Source organism: Ornithorhynchus anatinus, chromosome 10 (assembly GCF_004115215.2).
Source record: "Ornithorhynchus anatinus isolate Pmale09 chromosome 10, mOrnAna1.pri.v4, whole genome shotgun sequence".
NCBI classification, from domain to species: Eukaryota; Metazoa; Chordata; class Mammalia; order Monotremata; family Ornithorhynchidae; genus Ornithorhynchus; species Ornithorhynchus anatinus.
Genome location: NC_041737.1, coordinates 46,810,027 through 46,822,171, shown reverse-complemented (window position 1 = coordinate 46,822,171; position 12,145 = coordinate 46,810,027). Strand labels below are relative to the sequence as shown.

Genomic DNA, 12,145 nt, shown 5'->3' with positions numbered 1-12,145 from the left:
ATGACCTCTGGCTTCCAAGCCCATGCTCCTTCCAATATGCCATGCTGCTTCTCATAACTTCTATCTACTCCAGCGCTTAGAACAGTGCTTGACACACAGTCAGCACAAACTTATCAACCCTCTTTCCCCAGTTACAGCCCTGCTCGCACGCTATTCCTCTCATACTAAACTACTCACTGCGTCCATTCTCATCTTTCCTATTGCTAGCCTCTTACACCATCTCCCCTGCCTGGAACTCACCTCCTCCTTCACATCCGACAGTACACAACTCTCCCCCTTATTAAGGTTCTCCTGAAATTAAATCTCCTCCAAGAGATGTTCCCCAATAAACTTCTAATATCCCCCACTCATATCCCCCAGCTGCCACTTCAGCACTTCTGTGCATTCTGATCTAACTCATATATACATCCCTTCCCTCCACCCTCCAAGCTTTGCCTTCTTTCCCCTCCCTGTAATGTATTTTAGTCTCTGACTCTCCTCACTAGATTATAAATTCCTTAAGGACAGAGATCATGTCTAATAATTCTATTATACACTTTCAAAGCCCTCTGTATAGTGTTCTGCACACAGTAGGTTCTCTTGATTGATCAATGGTATATGTGCCCATCAAATCTTCCTAAAGGATTCAAGCAGAACACAAATCAGCTTTTGGCCTTCAAACCATCCTCTCAACTTTTGGGGTCAATGTTAACACATGGTTACACTAACACTACTAATTGGGGGCTGGCTCACTCTCTGTGTGAAGTGCACAAACCCTGTGGGTAGCTAAAATTTTGAACGGAAAACTCCAGTGGATTATGGTGACTGGCTCATCAAACAAAACCCCAAAATGCTGACAGAATGGGAGCCAAATCCTGAACTCTGAAGAGAGAAACCATTCAGTCCAGTTATTTGAGGGCAGCATCTGAATGCTGGTTGACACCAGCTTATGTGAAGGAGGTGCGAATCCATCAGATACTCGGATCCCAAACCACTTAGGACATGAAATTAAAAGTCTGACCTAAAAAGAGATTAATCTGAAAGAGGCTACCTGCCCCCTGCCTCTAAGGCTCTGCCACTTTCTCCCTCTCAGTGAAGGTACTGTGCTCTGTGTTCTGGTTTGGGTTTTTCTCAGCAATCCTTTCTTGTAAAACCCTTCCTACCTCACCCAGGAAACACGTTCTCAGCTGGAGTCCATCAACAGTCACCCATTCATTCGTCTACTGAGGTTGATCTTCCGGTTGTCTTGGAATAATCTGCTACGATCCAAATCATTTTGCAAACATCCTCCTAGACAGCCTCCTCAATATCTCAATCAGCCTCCTCAACTCAATGCAACATCAATTCTATTTCTGAGCTTTTTCAGGAAGCAATTCTGGCTCTGCTACATTTTCACTGGCAACGATGTTTCAATCACTCACTGAAAATCCTTCCTGAACAACCCCCCACCTCCTCCCACAACATAAAAGTCACCTTCCTGCACATTCTCCCTGGAAAATGCCAAGGAAGAGAATTGAGCAAGGCAAATAGCCATTCACTATTCAGTTCCAGGATGGCCAGTTTGATTATGGCTCAGCCCTCCAGGCAATGCTCAAGTCTAGTTCACTATAGCTCCAAGGAAATTCAGTCTAAATCATCCCCAATTTAAGGGACCCAAAGCAACCTGATAGTTTCTGGGCTGTTCAGCTTCACTCTACAGCAGGCCAGGAATGACCCAGGAGTTTGCCAAGGCAAAAAACTACCCAAACTAATCCCCAAACAGATCTTATTTCCCTGGGATCTTTCGGAAAAGGCCTGGATCCCTTGAGTCAATGTGGACTGAAGTGGTCCTCCAGTCTTCAGCTGGAACTAAACGAATCTCAGGGACAAAAGATGAGTCACTTTTCTCTCGGTCGGTCAATTCTACTGTGCCCATCTTCCCCACTGCCACTGGGAGTCTCTCGCAGTCATGCCCAGCCCCAATTGTAAGTGGTGGCTCCACCAATTCTATTTCTGAGCTTTTTCAGGAAGCAATTCTGTCTCTGCTACATTTTCACTGGCAACGATGTATCAATCACTCACTGAAAATCTCTCCTGAACACACCCCACCTCCTCCCACAACATGAAAGTCATCTACCTGCACCAGACATTCATTGGAGCCACCACTTAGAATCATCTAAATCAAGGGTTTGGGGAACTAAGGATGCCCAGCCCATTCCTGGCTGGCAGGGGGAGGCTGATTGAAAGTTTTTTTGGATGAATCAACAGTCTCGGTAACAATCTCCCCAAATACTAGTTTTAACGGTCTCGTTGCATGTGCTGCTTTCTGGTATTTACCACACACGCAAACTACGTAAGGCTCTGTGACGGCCCAGCCCAATGAGTTTACTCTGGGGGCCACCTGGGATCCCTCCAGGCATCAGGACACCACTCGTTCTCCTATTTCCACGGCCCACTAACATAGGAATTCCTTTCAACACTACGTTCGTTTGTGCACACAACAGCTTCTCCCTTGACGAATCATCCATCTTCTTTACACCAGGGATTCTTGGATGGATAGATTAGCTTTATATGAGCTATCAATACTTGGATATATTTTTATATAATGTCTCCAAAGCCACAAGGACTAGCCCCAGCACACTAAAAAATTCCTGGAAGGCGGTAGCTCCAAAGATAGGATGGTAACCGAGTAACCTGTAAACCATATGCTCATTCTCATTACACTTTCCGCTTGGGAATTCTGCCTCATGTAATAAGTTTATTTCCCTTGGGTAACTGTTCGTAATGGAACTAAGCATACAGCCAACACATTTATGAATGGAAAAAGGAAGCCATCAATAGAAACTGATCTAAAATAAATAAGCCTATATGTGACCATCACAAATGAAAAGTGATAGCCAGGTGACAGGCTACATTGTTAAAGGCAGATATTTCACTCTCCGCTGGTGCCCTTCCCCTCCCCAATCTGTAATAAAACCAACAGGGAGGGAGTCATGGTCAGAATGATCACTTAAGCAGACCACATGAAAACCAAGGAGAAGCTCAACAAATCAAAACATCACACTGTTGTTTCCCAGTCAGGTGAAGTGCCAGCCCAGGAAGCAATACACTTTTTTGATTTAACCAATGTAATTGCAGATTTTCCCCCCAAAAGAGGAGAGGTAAGAAGAACATTCTGCTCAGAGGAGCGGCACTGTCAAATGCTCCTTGTTCCACCCCTCAGTTGCTCCCACTCTGTCCAGAGTCTGATCTGCTTAGCTTCCAGGCAAAAGAAGTTGATTTGGTCCAACGGAACTGCGGTGTGACCTCAGCTTGGCGTCCCATCATTGCAAACTAAGCCCAGATCTCAAAATACGTGTCTTGGCCATACTAGGGAAAGCCAGAATGTAGCTTGATGCTCAGGTGAAAGAGAATGGTCAACAGGCTCAGCAACTGAAAAAAAATAATTATTCAGGTACTAGAATGAAATGTATACCTTTAATTCTACCCCCTCCTCACACATGTGAAAGAATCATCAGCTCCAAGCCAACTCTAGAGCAAGGATCAAGTCCTGTGTTAAAACAACTATAACAGTTTCATTTTTAAAAAGCGACCTGTGCTTTCATATTACCACATTTTCCATTTGCCCAGTACTTGCTGTCAAAAAGTGTAAATAACTTTTCAGGTTTATCTTCACAGCATCCCAGAGAAGGAGAAGACAGATGATATTATCCCCATTTTACAGAGGCAACAGTCTGGCAGGGGAGATGATCTGCCTGAAGTTTAAGTTTACACAGCAAGCCAGTAGTGCAGCCGGGAATAAAGACCAGATTTCCTTATTTCCGTTCAATATTCCAGCCAATATTCCCCTTGATGGCTCTTCAATCTGCTGTAACCTTCACTCTGCCAGGAAACAAAGCCCTAAAAGGAGGGCGATGTAGGCAAAAAATTAGAGCCCCGGTCAACAATAAATCGTATTCTCAGGCCCTGTCTGAACTCTTATGTAATCTTTAACATGTTTCCCTCTGGCAGTCATTGATTTTGACAGTTAGGTGGAATGGGATCAGTGCTATCCCAGCTACTGGAGAATCAATACCAAAGAGGGAGAAAGAACTCCAACATCCTGAGTGTTGTGTTCTGGCCACTGGTCCTCACCACAGAAGCTAGGCTACTTCTGCCAGGGTTGGTTACCTGTAATTATCAATCTCCGAAAGGGACAATATGTGGTCTGATCTGTGGCTACCCTTGTTGGAGAAAAAAAAAATCCCATTATGTCTATTCAACTAGGCTCCTTTCTCTGGTCTTTATGTAGGGCTGCTTCTGTCCATGACTTGGAGAATACACAGCAAGTGGCTTCAGATCCCTTAATTGCTGGCCAAGCACTACAATTAAAAATAAACCACACGAAAAGTAAACTATGTTCTGTACTGTTCTAATGCTCAAACTGAAGATTCGTCACTCCTTGTTTACACAATTCCTACCATGAAGGAGAGAGATACGGAAACCACCCCTACCCTTAAGTCTAAATACTCCTTTCCCCTCTATCTGTCTGAAACTACTTTTTAAGATGGCCAGTCTAACAGGCTAATGTTTCAGCTAAAAACATGTTTTGGGCGGTCTTGCGTAACTGTCTTTGACAGTCATGCAGTATCAGCCCTTCTGTTCCCCTCACACTCCCAGGTGCTTGGACAACACTGCCAGTTCTAACACATTCCCATGGAAAGAGTCAGAGAGCTGGCAAAGCAAATCCCACATTCATCCCTTCACCCTGGTTGGAATATGGGAGGCAGCATGGTCTAGTGGAAAAAGCACTGGCCTGGGAGTCCAAAGATGTGGGTTCTAATCCTGATTCTGCCACCCATCTGCTGTGGCCATGGGCAAGTCTTCAGTGCTTCGGTTACCTCATCTGTAAACTGTGAGCCCCATATGGGACATGGACTGTATCCAACCCGATTAGCTTACGTCTATCCCAGAGCTTAGTGCAGTGACTGGCACATAGTAAGTACTAAAACACCGTAAAAAACCAATAACTCTTCCTGACAAAGAAGCATACGATACAGACCATGCCCACCATATGAAGCTGGTCTTGCAAACCAGCGCAATAACGCTCAACTAATTAGGAATTGGGACAAGGAAAGGAAAGGAGAGGAAATTGCAGCTCTTCTCCCCACCCCCAACTGTGTCCGTTTGCAAGAAATAGCAGCAATCCTCCCCACACCTACACACCCTAAACACATGCTTGTTGATTTCCCAATGGAATTCTGTTACTATAGTACTCAGCAGCAGTTCTGAATGTACTATCCTACAAATATGGTCCCCTTTCCTCAAAACAGCTTTAAAATGTTTTCCCTTCCATGCCAACCAAATCTAACCATGGAATGAGAAGCTGGAGAGAAGGTCAATTTCTCTCTAGATAAAGGAGTGCGAAAAGAATTGGGAGATCTGTGGGGAGGGCCCAGAAGTGGCCATTATTGGGGTTCCCCCTGGAGGGAGTTCAGACAATGGGGATGGGAATTTGTCCCCAGGAGAGGGTGGTGACAAAACTCCGGAGAAAGTGAAGACACAGAGATCTTAAGGCCCTTCACGCTAGGAAAGAATGAGGTGAGGGGTCTCCACAGTGCGGAATGGGAGAAGGTCGCAGTCAGAAATCAGACTGAGGACAACACTGGTGATTATTTCTGAGGAATGTAAGGTCACCGTGAGAAAAACTGTCCATCCTCAGGGTGCTGGCTCCGTGATAAAAACAGAAGAGTACTGTGGTGGAGGGGACGGGGCAAGAGGGTGCATTGTCCATCAGTGGTTTCCCTTTCACGGTTGCGGTGGTCATTTCCACCCCGTTTGCTGGAGGACATTCTCCCTTGGATAAAGAGGTCTTTTCCCCGAAGTTAGGTTGACAAGGGTCGTGGGGCAGGGGATAAATCGTTCCACTTGGGTTTGAGACGACCGCCCCCAACCTGTCTTAAATAATAATAAAAATTAATATTATGGTATTTGTTAAGCACTTACTTTGTGCCAGGCACTGTACTAAGCGCTGGGGTGGACACAAGCAAATCGGGTTGGACACAGTCCCTTGTCCCACGTGGGGCTCACAGTCTCAATCCCCACTTTACAGATGAGGTCACTGAGGTGCAGAGAAGTGAAGTGACTTACCCAAGGTCATACAGCAGAGAAGTGGCAGAGCGAGGATTAGAATCCATGACCTTCTGACGCCTTGACCCATGCTCCATCCACTAGGCTATGCTGCTACAAATGGGGATGCAGAGGGTCTGTCCCACTACAGCATTTGGGTGGGGGTAGGGAGAAGGGGGGCTTCTTCGCTTGGGGGCAAGGGGAATCTCCTCTCTTGGGAGAGGGAGGGGACCGTGCCCCGGGGGGATGTGGGGAGGTTCATTCATTTATTCAATTGTATTTACTGAGTGCTTACTGTGTGCAGAGCACTGTATTAAGCACTTGGGAAAGTACAATACAGCAATAAATTGTGCCTTTCCCTGCCCACAATGAGGTTACACTCTAGAGTCGGGGAGACAGGCGACAATACAAATAAATAAAATGACAGCTATGTACCTAAGTGCTTTAGGGCTGGGAGGAAGGATGAGCAAAGGGTGCAAGTCCCCCTGGGACCTCAGAGTTGAGGCAGTGGCCCTTCCCATGGCATACTGGACAGAGCACGGGCCTAGGTGCCAGAAGGTCATGGGTTCTAATCCTGGCTCTGCCACTTGTCTGCTGTGTGACCTTGGACAAATCACTTCACTTCTCTGGGCCTCAGTTACCTCGTCTGTAAAAATGGGAATGAAGGCTAATACCCCGGCACTTAGAAGAGTGCTTGGCACATAGTAAGCGCTTCATAAATGCCATCTTATAATTTATTATTCTTCCCAGGGTCTTTTCGGTTTAACCCCAGTACTGTCACTTGTCTATGTGACCTGGGGCAAGTCACTTCCCTGGGCTTCAGTTCCCTCATCTGCAGTGGGGAGGGGGGACTGAGAGCCCCATATGGGGCAACCTGCTTTACCTTGTTTGTACCCCGGCGCTTAGAAGAATGTTTGGCACATGGTAAGCACTTCGTAAATACCATCGTTATATATTCCCGGGGCTTTTCTGTTTAACCCCAGCACTGCCACTTGTCTGTGTGACCTAGGATAAGTCATTTCCCTGGGCTTCAGTTCCCTCATCTGTACAGTGGGGAGGGGGACTGTGAGCCCCACGTGGGGCAACCTCCTTACCTTGTAGCTACCCCGGCGCTAGAAGAGTGCTTGGCACATAGTAAGTGCTTCATAAATACCATCGTTATATATCATTATTATTATTCCCAGGGTCTTTTCTGTTTAGCCCCAGCACTGCCACTTGTCTGTGTGACCTGGGGCAAGTCACTTCCCCGGGCTTCAGTTCCCTCATCTGTACAGTGAGGAGGGGGGACTGCGAGCCCCACGTGGGACAACCTCCTTACCTTGTACCTACTGTTTGGCACATAGTAAGCGCTTCATAAATACCATCATTATATATTCCCGAAGGCTTTTCTGTTTAGCCCCAGCACTGCCACTTGTCTGTGTGACCTGGGGCAAGTCACTTCCCTGGGCTTCAGTTCCCTCATCTGCAGTGAGAAGGGAGTTCAGCGAGCCCCACGTGGGACAACCTCCTCACCCTGTACCTACCCCGGCGCTTAGAGGAGTGCTTGGCACGTAGTAAGCGCTTCATAAATACCATCGTTATTTACTATGATTACTCCTAGGGGTCTTTTTTTGTTTAACCCCAACACTGCCACTTGTCTGTGTGACCTGGGGCAAGCCACTTCCCGGGGCTTCGGTTCCCTCATCTACAGTGGAGAGGGTAGGACTGGGAGTCCCACGTGGGACAACCTCCTTACCCTGTATCTACCCCGGTGCTTAGAGGAGTGCTTGGCACATAGTAAGCGCTTCATAAATGCCATCTTATATATTACCATTCTTCCCAAGGTCTTTTCTGTTTAGCCCCAGCACTGCCACTTGTCTGTGTGACCTGGGGCAAGTCATTTCCCAGGGGCTTCAGTTCCCTCCTCTGCAGTGGGGAGGGGAGGCCTGGGAGCCCCACGTGGGACAACCTCCTCACCCTGCACCTACCCCGGCGCTTAGAGGAGTGCTTGGCACATAGTAAGCGCTTCATAAATACCATCGTCATTTACTATGATTACTCCTGGGGGTCTTTTCTGTTTAGCCCCAGCACTGCCACTTGTCTGTGTGACCTGGGGCAAGTCACTTCCCCGGGCTTCAGTTCCCACCTCTGCAGTGGGGAGGGAGGACGGCGAGCCCCACGTGGGACAACCTCCTCACCCTGCACCTACCCCGGCGCTTAGAGGAGTGCTTGGCACATAGTAAGCGCTTCATAAATGCCATCGTTATTTATGCATTCTTGCGGGGGGTGGGGGGTGGGGGGAGGCTTTCTGTTGCAGGGCGTGTGTGGGCGCGCGAGATGCCCGCGGCCGGTACCTTCTTGACGGTTCTGGGCGCCTCGATGACGGTGCCGTCGGGGCTGACGAGGGCGTCGCCGCCGTCCCGATGCCGCTGGTGCTGGTGATGCGGGTCGCTCCGCTTCATGGCCGAGGCCTGCGGGACCTTCCCGGCGGGGGGCGCGGGGGCGGCGGGGCCGGGGGCCTCGGGGTCCCCCGCGCCGCCGCCCTCCGCCATGGCCGGGACCGCCCGACTCGGCGTCGCCTGCGCCTCGGGCTCCGGGGGGCTCAGGTCCTTCAGCTCCACGGCGGCCACCTTGGCCGACACGATCTGCACCGACATCGCCGCCGCCTCGACTGCCAACCCCGCCCCCTGGCCGCTCCTCCTCCCCCGCCGGCTGCCCTCCCCCTCGGCCGCGCGCGAGGCTTCCTGGGACTTGGAGTCCGGGCGCCCCGGCCGGCCCGCGCTGGAAGCGGGGCTGGGGACTACAACTCCCAGCGCGCCCCGCGCGCCCGGAGGGGCGGGGCCGGCGCGCGGCCCCATGGGACTTGAAGTCCACTGCCCGCCCCGAAGCGGCCGGCTGTCAATCACCGCCCCGGCTCGCCGGGGACGAGGGCGAGGGCAGCCGGTCCGCGGCCCGGCCGGGAGGAGGGGAGGCCGAGCGAGAGCAGGGGGACGGGGAGGAGCGGGCCGGAGCCGCCGCAGAGCAATCCCCACCCCGCCGGGGGCCTGCTGGGGGAGGTGTCTTCGCGCTCCCACGCCCAGGCATGTAAAAGCCAGCCGGGCCTGGAAGCCGGGATAATAACGTTGGCAGTCGTTAAGCGCTCACTCTGTGCCGAGCCCTGCTCTGAGCGCCGGGGGAGATACAGGGTCAGCAGGCTGTCCCCCGTGGGGCTCACGGTTAATCCCCATTTTACAGGTGAGGGGACTGAGGCCCAGAGAAGTCAAGTCACTGGCCCACGGTCCCACAGCTGACAAGTGGCAGAGCCGGGATTCGAACCCGTGACCTCTGGTTACAATAATAATAATGATGGTGGCGTTTGTTAAGCGCTTACTCTATGCAGAGCACTGCTCTGAGCGCCGGGGGAGATACAGGGTCAGCAGGCTGTCCCCCGTGGGGCTCACGGTTAATCCCCATTTTCCAGATGAGGGGACTGAGGCCCAGAGAAGTGAAGTGACTGGCCCACAGTCACCCACCTGACAAGTGGCAGGGCTGGGATTCGAACCCATGACCTCTGACTTCCAAGCCCGGCTGTTTCCACTGAGCCACGCTGCTTCTCCAAGGTCATCAGGTTGTTCCACGTGGGGCTCACAGTTAAAATCCCCATCTTCCGGATGGGTCACTGAGGCCCAGAGAAGTGAAGTGACTGGCCCAAAGTCACAGAGCTGACAAGCGGCAGAGCAGGGATTTGAACCCATGACCTCTGACTTCCTAGCCCATGCTCTTTCCACTGAGCCACGCTGCTTCTCTAGGATGGGAACGGGAGCCCTGTCGGAGACTGGAATTCATTAATGGAATAAAAGCAACCGGGTGTGGGATGCCCCTTTCAGAAGTTCTGACTCCATACCCCCCAACCTCATCTGGAAGGAAGGTGGAAGTTGAGAGGGATTGGAACTTTCCTGAGCCATTCGTTCGACTATATTTATCGAACGCTTACTGTGTGCCCAACACGGTAATAATAATAAGGATGATGGCATTTGTTAAACCCTTACTATGTGCCAAGCCCTCTTCTAAGCGCTAGGGTAGATACAAGCACTTGGGAAGCAGCGTGGCTCAGTGGAAAGAGCCCGGGGTTGGGAGTCAGAGGTCATGGGTTCTAATCCCGGCTCTGCAACTTGTCAGCTGTGTGACTGTGGGCAAGTCACTTCACTTCTCGGTGCCTCAGTGACCTCATCTGTAAAATGGGGATTAACTGTGAGCCTCACGTGGGACAACCTGATTACCCTGTATCTCCCCCAGCGCTTAGAACAATGCTCTGCACATAGTAAGCGCTTAACAAATACCAATATTATTACAAGGTAATGGGGTTGTCCCAAGTGGGGCTCAGAGTCTTCATCCCCATTTTACAGATGAGGTCACTGAGGCCCAGAGAAGTTAAGTGACTTGTCCAAAGTCACCCAGCTGACAAGTGGCGGGGCCGGGATTAGAGCCCACGACCTCTGACTGCCAAGCCTGCTGTGCTCTTTCCACAAAGCCCTGCTGCCGAACTAAGCGCTTGGGAAAGTACGGTGTAATGTTAAATAGACACATTCCCTGCCCAGTCTACAGTCTACCTCTCTTTGGGATATTGAAATGGTCAACTGCTCAGCCAGACCTTGCCAGAATTCTCCTTCCTGGGCAGAGACATAAAGAGGATAAGTAAGACTGGGGGCAGGACCAACCCACGCAGACTCTCACGCAGCCTCAAATCTCATTGCACTCTTTGGCCATCACATCACTGAAATGCTGGACTACCAGAAAGTCAGTGGAACACTTCTATTTCCACCAAGGCCTCAGGACAAGTGGCCACTCAGCCTTTAGCTGTCTCCCACTGTCTCCTAGAATTTCTTTTGTGTTTTGGAGAACCAGCCCAGAGCTTCCAGCTGTTCGGATGGAAATCAGCAGTTAATTTTGGTCCCGGTCCCTCACTCCGGTGGTTGCAACCGTTACAGGGAAGAGAGAGGGAAGGTACCAAAATTTTCCACTTATTAATATGGGTATCTCGGATGAAGCTTACTCCCCCAACTTTTTGACCCGCTCGCTTAGTCACCTCTCAGTCTGCCACTCCTCAAGGGTGACCCAGCCAGACAGTCAATAACAGAAAAGTGTTTATTGAATGCCCAAAGGATCACAACATTAGACCAGGGTTGCACCTGAAAGAAGAGCTTTCCAGGGTCACCATCTCAAGCCAGGAAGCTCCCTGCCCCAGGGTTTTGAGCTGTTGTGGTAGAGAGAAGCCAGGCTGTGAGCCCTCAGGCTTGTCCTGAGAGAATCATACCACACTTACTCCTCCTCTTTGGCAGAGCGAGTCCAGAGCAGTCAGCAGGAACGGAGACTGTACCTCTGTCTTTGGAATGTTGGTAATGAATCAGCCCCTCCTCAGCTTGCCTGGTGTGGACGGAGTGGGATGCAGATCTGGAAGAAAGGCAGCCCCGTTTAGGGACGAGTGGAAAGGATCCACAGAATCAGAGAAAGAGGATATTCACATCTGAACTAGATTAGGTCTGGGGCCTTCACACCTCAGAGAGAGCCACGCTATATCTCCCAGGCAGTCACACTGCCTAAGGAGGTCAGTAAAGGGTCAGAAGAAGAAAGGTCCCAAGTGAGACGTCACAGCGACCTGAAAAGCAGCCAAGAGGGAGAGCTGAGACAGAGGCAGGTGATGTAGAGAAGCAGGGTGGCTCAGAGAAGCAGCCTGGCTCAGTGGAAAGACCCCGGGCTTGGGAGTCATGGGTTCGAATCCCGATTCTGCCCCTTGTCAGCTATGTGACTGTGGTTAAGTCACTTCACTTCTCTGTGCCTCAGTTCCCTCATCTGTAAAATGAGGATGAAGACTGTGAGCCTCACGTGGGACAACCTTATTCCCCTGTATCTACCCCAGCGCTTAGAACAGTGCTCTGCAAGTAGTAAGCGCTTAACAAATACCAACATTTATTTTTTAAATGACCCAAGGCCTGAGAAGGGTAAGCAGGCATCCAGGGGTTTGCTGGGTCAGTCACTGTTTTCTGAATAATGCTGGTATTTGTTAAGCGCTTATTATGTGCAGAGCACTGTTCTAAGCGCTGGGGGAGACACGGGGGAATCA

General features: G+C 50.4%; 1 protein-coding gene across 1 annotated transcript in view; it reads right to left on the bottom strand.

Annotated features, from left to right (window-relative positions):
• The window catches only part of AHCYL2 (adenosylhomocysteinase like 2), a 114,524-nt gene extending 105,784 nt beyond the window's left edge, over positions 1-8,740 (bottom strand). Inside the window, exon 1 of the mRNA XM_029073285.2 lies at positions 8,400-8,740. Within this exon, the coding sequence (XP_028929118.1) occupies positions 8,400-8,702 (303 nt within the window). The 5' untranslated portion in view covers positions 8,703-8,740. The remainder of the gene's footprint in view (positions 1-8,399) is intronic.
• Between the last annotated feature and the right edge of the window lie 3,405 nt (positions 8,741-12,145).